The following is a 17,075-nucleotide window of genomic DNA, read 5'->3' as shown; positions in this document are numbered from 1 at the left end:
GGGCGACAGAGTGAGACTCCGTCTCAAAAAAAAAAAAAAGAAAAAGACTGAACTTTACTTTCATACTTCATCCAATAAATACGTATAAGATCAAAAGCTCAGAATAATACTGGGAGCATATTAACCTCACTATCAATATTCACTGATTACATGCTTATTGAACAGCACATTCTATATTCATAATTATCTTCTAAATAGAGATATGTCTTAAGTTTACATTGAAAATATAAGAAATTTTAGGATAGAAACTTTGAGAAGTGGAAGATTTAAATTGTCTAAATTGTTTCTAAACATCCTGTACTGTATTCAAATATGCATTTATATTCAGAAAAGTGTCTCATAAATCATGTTTTCCTAATTAATTATATTATGCCTTTATTATCATGGATCCTTACGTTTAAAATAAATCCTTGTGAAATAGAATGTAAAGTACTCAAATTTAGCCTCCGTCAGCTTAATCAAATTTTACAAATATTTTTTGTTACTATAAAAGACACATATTTATTATAGAAAATAGAAAAAAGTTTTTTAAAAATGAAGTTACTGGTAAGCCTACTACTCAGAAATAACTGCAATAGGCTGGGCATAGTGGCTTATGCCTGTAATCCCAGTACTTTGAGAGACTGAGGCAGGTGGATCACTTGAGGTTAGGAGTTTGAGACCAGCCTGGCCAACATGGTGAAACCCCATCTCTACCAAAAATATAAAAAATTAGCTGGATGTGGTGGCGTGCGCCTGTAACCCCAGCTACTTGGGAGGCTGAGGCAGGAGAATTGCTTGAACAGGGAGGTGGGAGTTGCAGAGAGCAGGGATCATGCCACTGCACTCCAGCCTGGGCGACAGAGCGAGACTCTGTCTCAAAAAAATAAACAAAAATAAATAACTGCAATAACATTTTTCTCTATTTCTCTCTAGACCTTTTTCAGAGACTACATCACACGGAAACTTTTTTTTATTATTTATTATTTATTATTTTTTTGAGATGGATTTTTGCCCTTGTTGCCCAGGCTGGAGTGCGACGCACAATCTTGGCTCACTGCAATCTCTACCTCCCATGTTCAAGCGATTCTCCTTCCTCACTCTCCCGAGTAGCTGGGATTACAGGCACCCACCACCATACCTGGCTAATTTTTGTGTTTTTAGTAGAGATGGGGTTTCACCATGTTGGCCAGTCTGGTCTCGAACTCCTGACTTCAGATGATCCACCCGCCTCAGCCTCCCAAAGTGCTGGGATTACAGGCATGAGCCACTGCACGCAGCCAACATTTATTATATATATGAAAATCATACTGCATATACAGTTTATATTTTACTTTATAAAATAAAATAATATTGTTAGATGAAAATTTATATCATGAAATAAATTATGTCTATCATATAGACTAATTTGTTTAACATTCCCTGTTTTTGAAAATTGAAATTCTTTCCAGCTTTTCACTGTAAATAATACCATGATTAATATTCTTATACTTAAATCTGTAACTTATAATTTCCTTAAGATAAACTTCAAAATGTGAATAATTGGGTCAAAATTCAGCCTAATTAATGTAATATCGATATATTAATTCTTAGTTAACACATGTTTAAGTATCCACTATGTGCAAGTAGACTTTTCTGAGTGCTTCTAAGCTCTTATATGGGGGACAAAAAAAAGTGTTTGATTTTGCTTTTGTGGTCAAGAAGTGCAGGATAGGGCAGAATGAAGAACTTTAGATGTTAAAGTGTATTTAAAATGAAAGCTCCCATCTTAGGAAGAGAGATTACTTTAATTTAGCTTATGAGTCTGGAATTTTAATTACATTTCAAGTAACAGTAAGATTTTAGCAGATGCAAAAAACTAGAGATATATTTGCGGGCAGTAAACTCAATAGTCTGTCACGTATATAATTCCTATAAGGACTATGGAAAAAATGGGTATAAAGGAAATTTTATATCAGCCCTTATAGGGTCATACAAGTTACTCTAAAAATATTGAAAATATTAATTCTTTAGGTGCTGGGAAGAATTGAAAGTTTGAGTAAGGAAGTGGTCAGGGCAGAATTTCAGGAAGATCCTCTGGTGCTAGTGATTTTTCTTGGTAATGTTGGGTAAAGAGACTGAGAAGGAAAGGAGCAGAGTTGGGGACAGGAAGATCAGGAGAACTGCTAGGAGGTTCTGTCACTCGAGCTAAGGAGAAGTCAGAAGGCCTACATAGGAAGAGTGATAACATTAGTAATATATGTTCAAGTTTTTAAAATAATTCTGTTAATGCAATCCTATAATAATGGGTATTAAGCACACATTTGGTGAAATAACTAACTTCAGAATATTCTTAAAAAATTGTATTAGTATTCTCATATAAGGGGTTGCTTGGCAACTGCCACTTAAAACCTTATTTTAAAGTAATTTTTAAATGTAAAATTTAACTGAGTTTATATGATGTATTACAGGTTGAAAAATATTGAAAAAGAAATTGAAAAGAAAAGAATGCATGTCTTTAATATTCGGTCTGTAGATGATTCCCTGAGACTTGGTCAGCTCAAAGGAAATCACTTTGATATTGTCATTAGAAATTTAAAAAAACAAATAAATGATTCTGCAAACCTGAGAGAGAGAATTATGGAAGCAATAGAAAATGTTAAGGTAAGAAAACTTAATTTTAAAAGAGCATCCAGGGAAATCTTCATACTCTCTTTCTCTACATTGAGGCAAGAGGGGAAACTTCTTTTTCTTTTGTACCTTTTTATGGGATTTTAAAAAGTGATTAATTATTTTCTAAAGTGATAATTAGGGCCATTTGGCTTATATTTTATTTTCAGCTTAATACATTTTTGTATTTAAAACAAAATATGTAAACATGATTTTAAAAATGCAGGGTATGGTGTCCTCCAGAGAAGAAGGGACAATCTACATTCATAAGAGAGATTTTTTTTAAGTATCTGCTATGTAGAGTAGTGTTTAGTCAGGGGAATTTATTTTTTGGAAATTTTGATGTATACACATTATAAATCACACACACTGTATTAGTCCATTCTCACGCTGCTAGTAAGGACATACCTGAGACTGGTTAATTTATGAAGCAAAGAGGTTTAGTTGACTCACAGTTCAGCATGGCTGGGGAGGCCTCAGGAAACTTATAATCATGGTGGAAAGGGAAACAAACCCATCCTTCTTCCCATGGTGGCAGGAAGGAGAAGTGCCAAGCAAAGGAGGAAAAGCCCCTTATAAAACCATCAAATATTGTGAGAACTCACTCTCTATCATGAGAATAGCATGGGAGTAACAACCTTTATGATTCAATCCCACTGGGTCTCTCCCATGACACTTGGGGATTATGGAAACTACAGTTCAAGATGAGATTTGGGTGAGGACACAGCCAAACCATACCATAAACTTTATGTTTTACAGTAAAAAATTACTTAGCATAAGTTTCTAAATGACATTTTCTAGACATTTAAATGTGCACATACAACTATAGCTTTCAAGACTAGACCATCTTAGATCATCTAGACATCAGCAAGCTTTACACTGTAAAGGGCCAGATAATAAATATTTTTGACCTTTTAGACACATGGTTCCTCTTGCAACTAATCTACTGCCATTGTATGGAAGCAGCCACAGACAATATATAAGTGAATGAACATGGCCGTGTTCCAATAAAACTTTATTTACAAAAACAGGTCTTGGACCAGGTTTCATTTTTGGGCTATAGTAGTTTGCTAACCCCTGATCTAGATGAGTAATTCTCAACCTGAGGAGCTTTCAAAAAATTTCACCCATTGATATCTACTCCTGAACCAATTAAAAAGAACATTTGGGGATGCAGGTTAGGCATTAGTACTTATTTTTTAAAAACTTCTTAGATGACTCTACTTTAGAGCCAATACCGAGAAACACTGATTCAAGTTTCTGACCACAAAGACCTTTTTACACAATTTTATACCTCTCCAACAGGGAAACAAACAAAAACTGGTTATTAATCTGCCTTGTAGTTAGGAAAATATCTTCCAACTAAAGATCTTTTAAATCCAGCACTTCCATCCGTATATGGAAGTTATCTGATTATATACTCTTTATATGTTGTGTTAGTTCATTCTCATGCTGCTATGAAGAAATACCCGAGACTGGGCAATTTATGAAGAAAAGTGCTTCAATTGACTCACAGTTCCGTATAGGTGGGGAGGCCTCAGGAAACTTACAATCATGGCAGAAGGCACCTCTTCACAGGGTGACAGGAGAGAGAATGAATGCCAGCAGGGGAAATGCCACTTATAAAACCATCAGATCTCGTGAGAAGTCACTATCATGAGAACAGCATGGCGTAAAACCGACCCCATAATTCAATTACTTCCCACTGGGTCCTTCCCATGACATGTGGGGATTGTGGGGATCACAATTCAAGATGAAATTTGGTGAGGACACAGCCAAACCATATCATATGTTGTTTTACCTTTGTTTTCCTTGACCCACCTAAAATTGTACTTTTTTTCCTCAAAAGCTTTTACAAAAATGATATATCTTTAAAAAGGTAGAAGTTTCTTTGAACTCTGATAGCATTTATTCCCTGTCTTTCATTTGTTATTTATGAATATACAGCTGCCTATTACAAAATTCCCGTTAGAAACAATCTTAGTTTTAGCCAACTTCCATTAGTTCTCATGATGTGAGAAAGGAATTGAGAAAACCTGAAAATAAGGAGTCTTTGAAGTTTTGTTTCAAGGGGTTATATCTCTGTTATAAACCTTTTGTTATATCTAAGTACTTTGAAGGGTTAATTTAAAACTCTTCTGGTTACTCTAGGACATCATCTGATGTTATTTTTTCAAATTTGAAATAACTAAAAATATTTATGAGATTTAATTCAGGGAGTACTTATTCTATCTGCAATTAAATAATTTTTTTTTTTTTTTGAGACAGAGTCTCGCTCTGTCACCCAGGCTGGAGTGCAGTGGCATGATCTCGGCTCACTGCAAGCTCCCCTTCCCGGGTTCACTCCATTCTCCTGCCCCAGCCTCCTGAGTAGCTGGGACTACAGGCGCCCGCCACCATGCCCGGCTAATTTTTTGTATTTTTAGTAGAGACGGGGTTTCACCGCGTTAGCCAAGATGGTCTCCATCTCCTGACCTCGTGATCCGCCCACCTTGGCCTCCCAAAGTGCTGGGATTACAGGTGTGAGCCACCGCGCCTGGCCTGCAATTAATTTTTTAAATGACATGAGATAAAGTTGCAGTTGCTTTTGTACCATGCTGATAACAAATTGGCTCAGCATCTTTTATTAAAAAGTTCTTGAGTTGGTATTCAATAATAATTGTTGACTGAATAAATGCATACTCTCCTCATAAAGTAAGTGTGGGGGACTGTTGTCTTTCCAGAAACTGTCTGGGCCTGGTGTTTTCTTTGTGAGCACATGTTTAAAGACTGACCAATTTCTTTAATGGTTGCAGTAGTATGTTACAGTTTTCTATTTCTTCTGAGTAATGTGACGGTTTTAAAACGTGGCCTGAAGGGTTCACCTCCAGCAGGAAGTAAAGTCTGTATTCCTCCCCTGGAATGCAGAGTTCCAGGTGCTGGAATAGCTGGACCGGTAGAGTACTGCTGAAGTGGCTCCATTGTCTCAGGTCAGCCTTTAAGAAACTGAGATGAACTAAAGAACAAACGTTATGTAGAAAAGAGCCAGGATGTGTGGGGTTTGAAAGTAAGACTGTTCTTGACTCCCAACATCTCCAGACAGCCGAAGAATCTCAAAATAAGAAAGAGCATCAGAGTAGGGATCAGATCTTGGTATTAGGTGATCAACTCATTTTGGAAGCCCAGAACTTTTCTGACTTTAGCACTGAAAATCTCACATCCCAGGAAATCCCTCAGTAACATGAATAGAAAGCTGACATATTTTTAAAGTTTTCTTCATTGGTTTTATGTTCTAACTTCGAATTCTGTGTTTTCTTTCCTTTTCTTTATTGGCACAGCATTTCTCAGACCATTTGGTCCCTATGTGTCTACTGCTGATTACAGAGTTATTCTATTAAAATAATTATGAAGAGAAAAATTCAATTGTGTATTTTGACACATAATTGTATTTATATACTCTTAATTTGTTGATTATTTTGTATACATAGAAAAAAGGCTTTGTGAATTACTATGGACCACAGAGATTTGGGAAGGGAAGGAAAGTTCACACAGACCAAATTGGACTAGCTTTGCTGAAGAATGAAATGGTATGGATTTTGAAAAATGTAATCTTATCTGTTTCTGTCAATTATACTTACTACATAATCCAGCTCCTTGCTTTCTTAACTCTAGCATATAAATGCATGTAAACACACACATACCAAATATATTACATCACTGAACATTTAGTAAGCTGCTGCTCTGTCCTTGATATCACATTACAAGAAAGCCAACTGTGTGAGTGTCCTTGTGGTTAGTACATATTTGAGATTTGACACAGAAATGACCATCACTTTCCAATTTTAGTGAACTGAATAGAAGATTTAGAGGAAATTTTGACCCTACAATCCCAGAAATCAGATATCAGATCATATAAAAGATAGGAATCCACATAAGTCCAGAGACTAAAAGGGGAGCAGCAAATTTGAGAACAAAATCTGACTAATTCAAAATGAAGCTAAAAATGCATGTTACAACTAAGAAGCTGCATTTGCTGAAATATTAAAAGCATATGTGTGTATATCTAGTTTTAATTTATATTTTTATATATAATTACATATTTTTACACTAAAATGGAGTGCACATAATGGAGGAAAACTACAAAACTATAAAAATTATATATTTGAACAAATGCAAGATTATTCTTATGATAGTATGTTGTTCACTCACCTGTGTTCTAATATGATTTCTTGAGTGGAAGAGAAAGAAGCAGTAAAAGATTTTGTGAGAAGCTTAGTGCATTGAACATCATCTTACATATCAAATATGTAAAATGTTCAGAGCTGATGATTTAGACCACATCTGCAAATCTATAATTAGTTCTGGGTTTCACATTTCAAAGGAGATTTTAGCAACTGGAATATAACTGATATGATAAAGAGTCTAGAAATGTTTACCTCAGCAGTGGTTCTTCAGTCTAGAAAACTCTGAAAATTAACTTGTAAAATGTTTAAAATTTTGTCATACAGAAGAAGAACTTAATAGTTTGGGGCCTGTTGGATGCAGCAGATGTTCTACTTGAGTTCTGCCATTTGCCACATGTGCTACTATAGGTACTTAACTTTTCCAAGTTGCTTAACTTTTCCAAGCCTCAGTTTCCTTATCTGTAAAATGGAGATAGCATATATGTCACAAGATTTTTCTGAGAATCAAATGAAAGAACTTTTGTGAAGGCAGCTAGTACAGTGCCAGACAAGCATGCATAGATGGGATGGGCTAGATATTTAAGGGACTTATAGTCCAGCATAAGAAAGACTTTTTCTTAACAATTGTTCAAATAACTGGAATGTCCTGTTTCTCATAACATTTAAGCAAAAGCTCTACCCCTTTCAAACCTCATATTGCATGCTCTTGAATTTTTAAAAAATTTTGCTTTAGTAGTAATAATCAATTATTGCTGTGTAACAAATTACCCCAAAACGTAGTGCTTGAAGACAACAAGCATTTATTATCTCAATTTCTGAGAGTCAGGAATTTGGGAGCAGCTTAGCTGAGTGGCTGTGGATCAGGGTCTCTTGTGAGGCTGCAGTCACACAATTGGCCCGGGTGTGTAGTCTCTGAAGACTTGACCGGGATGGTGGATCTGCTTCTAAGCTCATGCTCATGGTTGTTGGCAGGAGTCTTTATTTTCTTGCTTTAAGACTATTTGTGGCATGGCTTCTCCTAGAGTGATAAGTCAAAGGATGCAAAGGAGAGAGAGAGAGACAACAGATACCGCAGTGTGTTTTATAACCTAGTCTCAGAAGTGGCATACTTTCACTTCTTCTGTCTTCTGGCCACACAGACCAACCCTGATAAGTGTGGGAGAGGACTACAACATGTGTGAAGACCAAGTGATGGAGAGCATTGGGGGCCATCTTAGAAGCTGGTTCCTGCAGCTAAAAAGCTATATCTTCTTTCCTTTGCCTGAAGCACCCCCTCCCCAACCTGTATATTCTTTAGGTCTCAGTTTAAATATTCTCATTCTACTCCCCAAGAAAAAGTGAATTCCTCTTATTTTGTGATCCTGTATCATCTTGGGCTTCCCATCTTAAGTTTTATTATATTTTATTGTTATTGCTTATTTAATTTTGTCAGTAGGCAGAAAGTTTTAGTTGAACAGAGACCATGACTCTTTTACTCAGTGCTCTGTCCCTAATACCCTATGCAGTACCTAGCATGTGGCAGATACCTAATGATATTTGTTTGAATAAATGAATACTGTAAAAGAAAATTGAGTGGGAAATTGGGTCAAATCACCTATTTAAGATCCTTTCCTACTCTAAGACACGTGCTTTAGAAATAAATCCCAGTGCTAAAGACAGTGATAAAATACATGAACTAGTAGATACCATTTTAAAAAAAAGGAACATCTTTTAATCTATTTAGGATTTAAAATATTAAATTTGGCAACTTTTTCATTAAGATTTTGGCAATTATTTTTAAGTCCAAAGAATTCAGGAAATTGAGGGCACAAATGAAATTAAGGGCTTGCCATTCCCCTCTGCTTGCTACTTCCCTATTTTTGTCATGTGTGTTGGTCCAGTCTGAAATTTATGTCTTTATTTTTACCCTTGTGTTCTTAGCTCAATAATAGAGATAAAGGATGACAGAACTGTAGGTTGTCTGTCAATTGCCAATGACAATAGAATTTATACTGTGTACTTACTTTGATAGTACTCTCGATATAACCTCTTCTCCAATTTTATGTCTCTCTTTATCTTTTGTCTTATGAATCCTTTTTGGTTTTAAGGGAGAACCATCTTTTATATTTCCAGCATCCTTTTCTTCTTCAAGGACTTCTAAGTCTTGAGAAATAAAAAAGCCAGTTAAGATATTTGTGGTGAGGCAGGAGTATCACAAGGTCAGGAGTTCGAGACCAGCCTTGCCAATATGGTAAAGCCTGCCTCTACTAAAAGTACAAAAATCAGCCGGGCATGGTGGTGGGTGCCTGTAGTCCCAGCTACTCAGGAGGCTGAGACAGGAGAATAGGTTGAACCCGGGAGGCAGAGGTTGCAGTGAGCTAAGATCACGCCACTGCACTCCAGCTTGGGTGACAGAGCGAGACTCCGTCTCAAAAAAACAAACAAACAAAAAAGATATTTGTGGCTGTGAAATGGGTGAAACATAACATTAATTCATTTAATCCTAACCTGAAAGTTATAGCTGTGTTTTCTTTGGAAACTTCTGAGGCTTCTTTTTTTAATGTTGTCTTTCTGAGCGATTTTCTTTACTTTTGTTCTGGGAGCGAGGCATTCTACATCTTCAGAGCTACTTCTTTTCTTCTTCCCTTTTTTAACTCAGGTAAGTTGGATACTGAAAATCTTTCTTGTTTTTTTCTTTTTCCTTGAGGGTTGCTTTTTGAGTTCACTAGTTTCTACTTCTGAGCCCTCAGAGTTGTTCTTGATCTTTCACTTTACAGCTGCTTGCATTTCTTGTGTCCATATTTAACTCTTTGATCTGGACATTGTCTTCCTTTTTCATTTGCGCTTTTTTTTTCTTTTTTCTTCTGTAACAATACAAACATTGGTTTAATTTTACTTCTACTCTAGCCATTTAAATATTAAGTATTTTCAAATACATCTATTTAAATATTAAAGAAATATTTAATATTTATTTTTAGGCCAGAAGGGGCTCAGTTTTCACTCTTAGGAAATATGGTACGTTTTCTTGGTGCTTCTTCTGGTGGGTTGTTAAGAACCTGAAATGATTGCAAAAAAGTTTTACTATTTATAATACCTGCTAATTTTTTTGCTTTTGGAAACAGTTTAAAAATAAAGGTTTAATACATTTAGCCTAAGCTTTTCAGAATTCTTATACCTTGCTAAGAATGTCAATACATTTTAACTTTAATATTTAAAAAAATGACAAAAGTAAAATTATGGAAGTGATAGGGAAATACTTTTTTCTGTCCATAATATTTTAAACCTATATATAAAATTCTTTCATGCAGAAGGCTTATTTCTACATTTAACATTGACTGTTTAATTTTTGCAAGCCTAAAGAGAAAATTGCAGCATCAAGTATAATTATTAAATCCCTATTCTTTTAGGATGCTAGAGAATTTGCATCTTTTTTTTAAGAAAGTAATTTGACATTTTTATTAACACATGTTTACTTGCTTGATTTTTTAAGATGAAAGCCATAAAATTGTTTCTTACACCAGAAGACTTGGATGATCCTGTAAATAGAGCAAAGAAGTATTTTCTTCAAACTGGTATTTACATTTCTTTATCCTGTACATAGCCATGCAGATACAGATACACACTATAAATGTTCTGTCAGCAGGAGAGCATTTATTGTAACATAAATGTGATAAGAAATAGATTATAGTATATTATATACTGAATACTTTTATTACATGACTTAGGCACTCACTTCGTTTTTGGTCAGATTTGGAAGTTTTTTTTGTCTATGCTAACTCTTGTCTAGGGGTAGGGGCAATGGGAGAAATAGTTTCTTAGTTTTTTGTGGCTGAAATCCTCTGAAGAGAGAGAAGTTCCAAATTCTAATCTGGCACTGATGGCAATATAATTAATTGCAGCTGGGGGAGATACAAACACAAATAAATAAAAGTTCATTTATGATATTCCAAACTTTACACATTATTTTCATTCTAGTTGCCAATTAGCCCTGTCAGTTTTTAAAACTTTAGGTCAATATGATGGAATACATATAGAATGCTTGATGAAAACCACTAAGGAAAAGTGGTTATGAGTATGGCTTGAGTCAGACTGCATGGGGTTAACTCTCAGCTTTAATACTTCCCAACCGTATGATCTTCTGCAAGTGATTTGACGTCATTGTGTTAGTTTCCTTATCTGTAAATTGAAGCAAATCACAGTACCTTAAAGAGTATTATGAGATTTAGATATGCCCTTGGAATAATGCCTCGTGTGTACTGCATACAGATAAATATTACCTTTATTTAAATAATATTATTTATAATATTATAAATATTACCTTTATTTAAATAATAAAAACAGCAACCACACCATTTCAGATTCATTCAGATATCTGACCGACATACTGAATTTCACTTACATTGAAATAAAGGATGTCAGTTTTCAAATATTTATTTATTATTTTTAATTATGTACATATTACATATGTGCAGCTATTCACAGGAAACTAGTATTTTTGCACCACACCACAATGTGTAGACAGTGTGGACACTTCTAACTCTTACGAGTAATTTAAGTAATACTAAGGAAAATTCAAAGTGATTTGTTAGTGTCTGTTGTAGAGTCCCGAGATGATAATTTCCTTATGGCAATGATTCTTAAACATTCATGTGCATAAGAAACACCTGGTACATCTATTTCAATGCCAATTCTAAGGCCATACCTGAATAAGCACCTTTGTGGTAGATTCCAGTCATCTACATTTCAAAGTGCATTTGTGAGGCATAATAGTGTGCCTGAAGGCTCCAGATCTCAACCCTTTCTTAGTAAAAAAAATGTGTTTATGTCCAGAATAGCTCTTTAAAAAACTCTAGTCTCTGCTAGCTCAGCAATTAAATTATTTAATCCTTTAGGTTTTTTGTTTGTTTGATTTTGTTTTAACAGTCCTGTGAATAACTTCATTAGTTTATCTCTATTCTGAGGTAAGGGACTTTAGTAAGCTATTACTAATGTTGGATTCTTGTCTTTTTTTTTTTTAGTAGCAGGGAAAGTGAAAGTAGGGCCATATTATGCTTATTATTTTTTTAAAGCTCTTCAAGTGTAGCTAGGTTTAACTGAAAGTTGAATATCATCTTAATACCCATGTTCATTGCCTCAGTTTGAGATTAGAACAAGAGCCTTTATAACTGGCCTTTAAATAAAAGTGGCTAACTATACCTGATTTACCCTTTGTTTCAGAGGATGCTAAAGGCACGCTTTCATTGATGCCTGAATTCAAAGTGCGCGAGAGAGCATTGCTGGAGGCATTGCACCGCTTTGGCATGACCGAGGAAGGTTGTATCCAGGCATGGTTCTCTTTACCCCATTCCATGCGCATATTCTATGTTCATGCATATACCAGCAAAATTTGGAATGAGGCGGTATCTTACAGACTTGAAACCTATGGAGCAAGAGTGGTGCAGGGTGATTTGGTCTGTTTGGATGAAGATATTGATGACGAGAATTTCCCAAATAGTAAAGTAAGTATCGTTCCATCAGAGTTTTCCAAAAGTAGTTACTATACCAGAACATGAATTTTCAAAAGCCCTGATTATAGAAACACTTTAAACATACCTGTAATTTATTTATTTGTACTTATATTTACTCATCTCCTGCTTCAAGTCTGCTGTCACTTTAGGCTTAACACATGTTGGTAAATGGAAAGATAAAAATAGTGGTATGGAGTGAAAGATATATAGGTAGTAAAGCTTCCTTTAAAAAACCCATTTTAAAAAAGATTACACAAATAATGCACAAAACAGCCCATAAAAATAAAAATCAAGGCCAGGCGTAGTGGCTGACACCTGTAATCCCAGCACTTTGGGAGGCCAAGGCGGGCGGATCACGAGGTTAGGAGTTTGAGACCAGCCTGACCAACATGGTAAAGCCCCATCTCTACTAAAATACAAAAATTAGCCAGGCGTGGTAGCACACGCCTGTAATCCCAGCTACTCAGGAGGCTGAGGCAGGAGAATTGAACCCAGGAGGCGGAGGTTGCAATGAGCCGAGATCACGCCACTGCACTCCAGGCAGGGTGACAGAATGAGACTGTGCCTAAAAATAAAAATAAAAATGTTATAGATGAGGCTGCCATCCCTGCTAGTGTCCTAATGTGATTCCCTGTGCTTCCTCCAGAGACTCAACCTCTGTTGTTTGTTATGTGTCTTTCTAGACCTTTCTGTATGTTTTCACATAAATATCCATTGAAAATCTATTTTTATTCTATTAGTTAACACTGAGAAAAGAAAAGGTAGAACTTAGAGACTCAAAACTTAAAATATGGAGAGGAGAAGAATATTATTTTTATAATGGTATATGGAACATGTAATGTGTGTATTTCTTTTATAGAAATGTGATTTTATCTAAATATGATTCATAATTTCCTCTTAACAATGTCTTAGAGACATTTATATTAGTGAAGTTATAATATAGTTTATATTATAAAGTTTGGTGCTTCCATTTCCTCCTTGTCCAGTTTATTTATTTATTCATTTTTATTTATTTATTTATTGTTATTATTATTATTATTTTTTGAGACAGAGTCTCGCTCTGCCACCCAGGCTGGAGTGCAGTGGCACAATCTTGGCTCACTGCAAGCTCTGCCTCCCGGGTTCACGCCATGCTCCTGCCTCAGCCTCCCAAGTAGCTGGGACTACAGATGCCTGCCACCAGGCCTGGCTAATTTTTTTGTATTTTTAGTAGAGACTGGGTTTCACTGTGTTAGGCAGGATGGTCTCGATCTCCTGACCTCGTGATCCGCCCGCCTTGGCCTCCCAAAGTGCTGGGATTACAGGCATGAGCCACTGCACCCAGCCATCCAGTTATTTTTATCTCTGTCAGTTTGAACTAATGAAACTGTGTTCCATAAATCATGCAAGGAAATTCATTTGATAGTACTGTAATGCAAAAAGAACAAATTATTATTCTCTAACTTTATCATAAGTCAGTCTCAAAAATTTTAAAAATTAGTGAAAATTTGAATAACACTTTCATATGTAACATAATAAAATCATTCAATTTTAGAGAAGAAAAGGATTTTAGAGACACTCTTTTTTAATTCCCATTTTATAGAAATGAAAATTGGGTCCAAGATTGGAGAGTAGACAGATTCAGAGTCACACAGGTAGTGGAATTAAAAAGACCCAGCTGCCTAACTCCTAGCCCTGTTTGGTCTCTACCAGAAAAATCATGGAGTATAGAGAAGTAGTCTGTAGTGAGAACTAGAACATGGTCCAGTTTTTCAAAAATAGAGGTAAAACAGACTCTGAACTCTACATAAAGGAAACTTTATCTAAATTAATGTCAGAATTCTTGACATATTAATTAAGGTTTTTTGGTTTTAAGTAATAGAAACCCACCTCAAACCCACAGTAATTTAAAGAAACACGGGAATTTATTGGCCCTCATAACTGAAAGCCCATGATTGATTCAGGCGCAGCTGTATTTGGGACACAAGTGTCCTAAACAATCTCCTTTTTTTCATCATTCAGGTCTGCTTTTCTCTGTTAGACCCATTCCCAGTCTAGCTTACACCTTTGGTGACAAGATGGTTATTAATGACTCTAGGCTTATTTCTCACCACTCTAGACTTGCTTCTCTGCAGAAAAATGATTTTTCTTTCCCAACAGTGTCAACAAAAGCTGTGTAATTGAGTCTCAGTGGCTAGGAATGTCGTGGCCTGGATCATATGTACAGAACCAAACCAGAAAGTGTGAGCTGCAGTATGTGATTGATTAAACCTGCATTCCTGGGGCTCCTTCCTGGGACCCTAACCCACATCTGGTGCCTGGGAGAGGTCCCCTGGAAAATGAGAGTGCCGCTACTTGAAAAGAGGGAGTAAGGATTGCATAAGCCAGAACATCAGATGTCAGCTTCACTGTTTCATTAAATGGATGAATAGGCAAAAACTGCAATTACTTTTGCTCCAACCTAATAGGAAAGAAATGATAAGAAAATGGTCACTAGGAGGCAGCATATGTTAATAAGAATGGTAATTTAATTGAGATACAGACTCAAACTCTGTGTGAAAAGAAATCTAGTAGCATTATAAGTTTTATTTTACCTCATGTGGGGGAGAAGAAATATGTCAATGATCCCCTTTTGATAAATAATAAAAAATCATTATCATTTCTTAACACCTCCCAGGAAACATGTCCATTTAAATATTGGAAATCACACTAATTAGTAGGTCATCCATTTCTAATTCAGATTTTTGGAAGTTAAAGATTACTTTGACAAGATACAGCAACAATTTTTGAAATGCATGAGTTTTATAAGACTTCTTCATTCAGAATAACATTTACAAGGATAGTTTTGTGATTGGAATTTTAGCTGCTTTCTTTTTGGAGCTATAGGAGAAGAGAAAACATTTTCTCCTACATATTTTGCAGAATTTCCTTTTATGAGCAGCAAAAACAATGTTTCTATATATTTTGAGATCGATCACTTATTTTATTAGTTAGCACTGAGGAAAGAAAAGGCAGGACTTAGAGGCCCAAAATATAAAATATGAAAAGGAAAAAGAATAAAATTCATAATAAATGGTGTATGGGGCATGTAATATGCATCTACAATTAAAAATTATAGAAAACTAATCTGATTCCTCATTTTGATAGGATTACTAGACTAACAGATGTATCTACATTTCAAATCACTTGGTAACTTTTCTTTTTTTGTGTGTGTGTGGGAAAGATGGAGAAATGTGAGTTAGACAATTAAAAACAGGTGAATTTATAGTTGGGGAGCAGCCATACAAGGGAAGCATGTTTGTTCATGAATTGCTGGATATCAACCTGGAGGGAATTCTCTAAAGACAAAGCATGGTGTTTTATACCTGACCATGTTTATTCAATGTTTTCATAAATTACTTAAATCACAGTATGTAGGTATATTTCTGACTCTGTGAAAGAGAAAAGGCTAGAAATCATGATGCAAGAGAGATCATAATTCCATGTAGTCTGTCTCTTGTATTTTGATCAGATCACATCTGGAGCTTTGTATCTGTTTCTGAGGGCAGTCATTGAAAGAGGTTAGTTACCAGTAAACGAAAAAACCCCAAATTAAGAGTGGAGCCAAGATGACCAAATAGGAACAGCTCCAGTCTGCAGCTCCCAGCATGAGCGATGCAGAAGACAGGTAATTTCTGCATTTCCCACTGAGGTACCGGGTTCATCTCACTGGGGAGTGCCAGACATTGGGTGCAGGACAGTGGGTGCAGCGCACCGTGCGTGAGCCAAAGCAGGATGAGTCATCACCTCACCCAGGAAGTGCAAGGGGTCAGGGAATTCCCTTTCCTAGTCAAAGAAAGGGGTGACAGATGGCACCGGGAAAATCAGGTCACTCCCACCCTAATACTGCACTTTTCCAATGGGCTCAACAAATGGCACACCAGGAGATTATATCCCACACCTGGCTCAGAGGGTCCTACACCCACAGAGCCTCGCTCATTGCTACCACAGCAGTCTGAGATCAAACTGCAAGGTGGCAGCGAGGCTTGGGGAGGGGCGCCCACCATTGCCCAGGCTTGAGTAGGTAAACAGAGTGGCTGGGAAGCTTAAACTGGGTGAAGCCCACCACAGGTCAAGGAGGCCAGCCTGCCTCTGTAGGTTCCACCTCTGGGGGCAGGGCACAGACAAACAAAAAGACAGCAGTAACCTCTGCAGACTTAAATGTCCCTGTCTGACAGCTTTGAAGAGGGCAGTGGCTCTCCCAGCACACAGCTTGAGATCTGAGAATCAGCAGACTGCGTCCTCAAGTGGATACCTGACCCCCGAGTAGCCTAACTGGGAGGCATCCCCCAGTAGGGGCAGACTGACACCTCACACGGCCGGGTACTCCTCTGAGGCAAAACTTCCAGAGGAACTATCAGACAGCAGCATTTGCAGTTCACCAATATCTGCTGTTCTGCAGCCACCGCTGCTGATACCCAGGCAAACAGGGTCTGGAGTGGACCTCCAGCAAACTCCAACAGACCTGCAGCTGAGGGTCCTGTCTGTTAGAAGGAAAACTAACAAACAGAAAGGACATCCACACCAAAAACCCATCTGTATGTCACCATCATCAAAGACCAAAGGTAGGTAAAACCACAAAGATGGGGAAAAAACAGAGCAGAAAAACTGGACACTCTAAAAATCAGAGCGCCTCTCCTCCTCCAAAGGAACGCAGCTCCTCACCAGCAACGGAACAAAGCTGGATGGAGAATGACTTTGATGAGTTGAAAGAAGAAGGCTTCAGAAGATCAAACTACTCTGAGCTAAAGAAGGAAGTTCGAACCAATGGCAAAGAAGT

General features: G+C 36.7%; 1 protein-coding gene across 7 annotated transcripts in view; it reads left to right on the top strand.

Annotated features, from left to right (window-relative positions):
- The window catches only part of PUS7L (pseudouridine synthase 7 like), a 42,473-nt gene that overhangs the window by 10,931 nt on the left and 14,467 nt on the right, over positions 1-17,075 (top strand). For 4 of the 7 annotated variants that reach the window (XM_054443964.2, XM_054443969.2, XM_054443966.2 and 1 more), the window contains exons 4-7: positions 2,430-2,622; positions 6,096-6,194; positions 10,261-10,342; positions 11,988-12,268. In XM_054443964.2, the coding sequence (XP_054299939.1) occupies positions 2,430-2,622; positions 6,096-6,194; positions 10,261-10,342; positions 11,988-12,268 (655 nt within the window). Of the gene's footprint in view, positions 1-2,429; positions 2,623-6,095; positions 6,195-10,260; positions 10,343-11,987; positions 12,269-14,416; positions 15,725-15,767; positions 15,847-17,075 lie in introns of those variants that run through there. The other 3 variants (XM_063672649.1, XM_054443968.2, XM_054443967.2) reach the window with 3 other exon arrangements.

The sequence above is a fragment of the Pongo pygmaeus genome, chromosome 10 (genome assembly GCF_028885625.2).
Source record: "Pongo pygmaeus isolate AG05252 chromosome 10, NHGRI_mPonPyg2-v2.0_pri, whole genome shotgun sequence".
NCBI classification, from domain to species: domain Eukaryota; kingdom Metazoa; phylum Chordata; class Mammalia; order Primates; family Hominidae; genus Pongo; species Pongo pygmaeus.
Note: the sequence above shows the minus strand (reverse complement) of the source record. Positions and strands in the feature narration are given on the sequence as shown.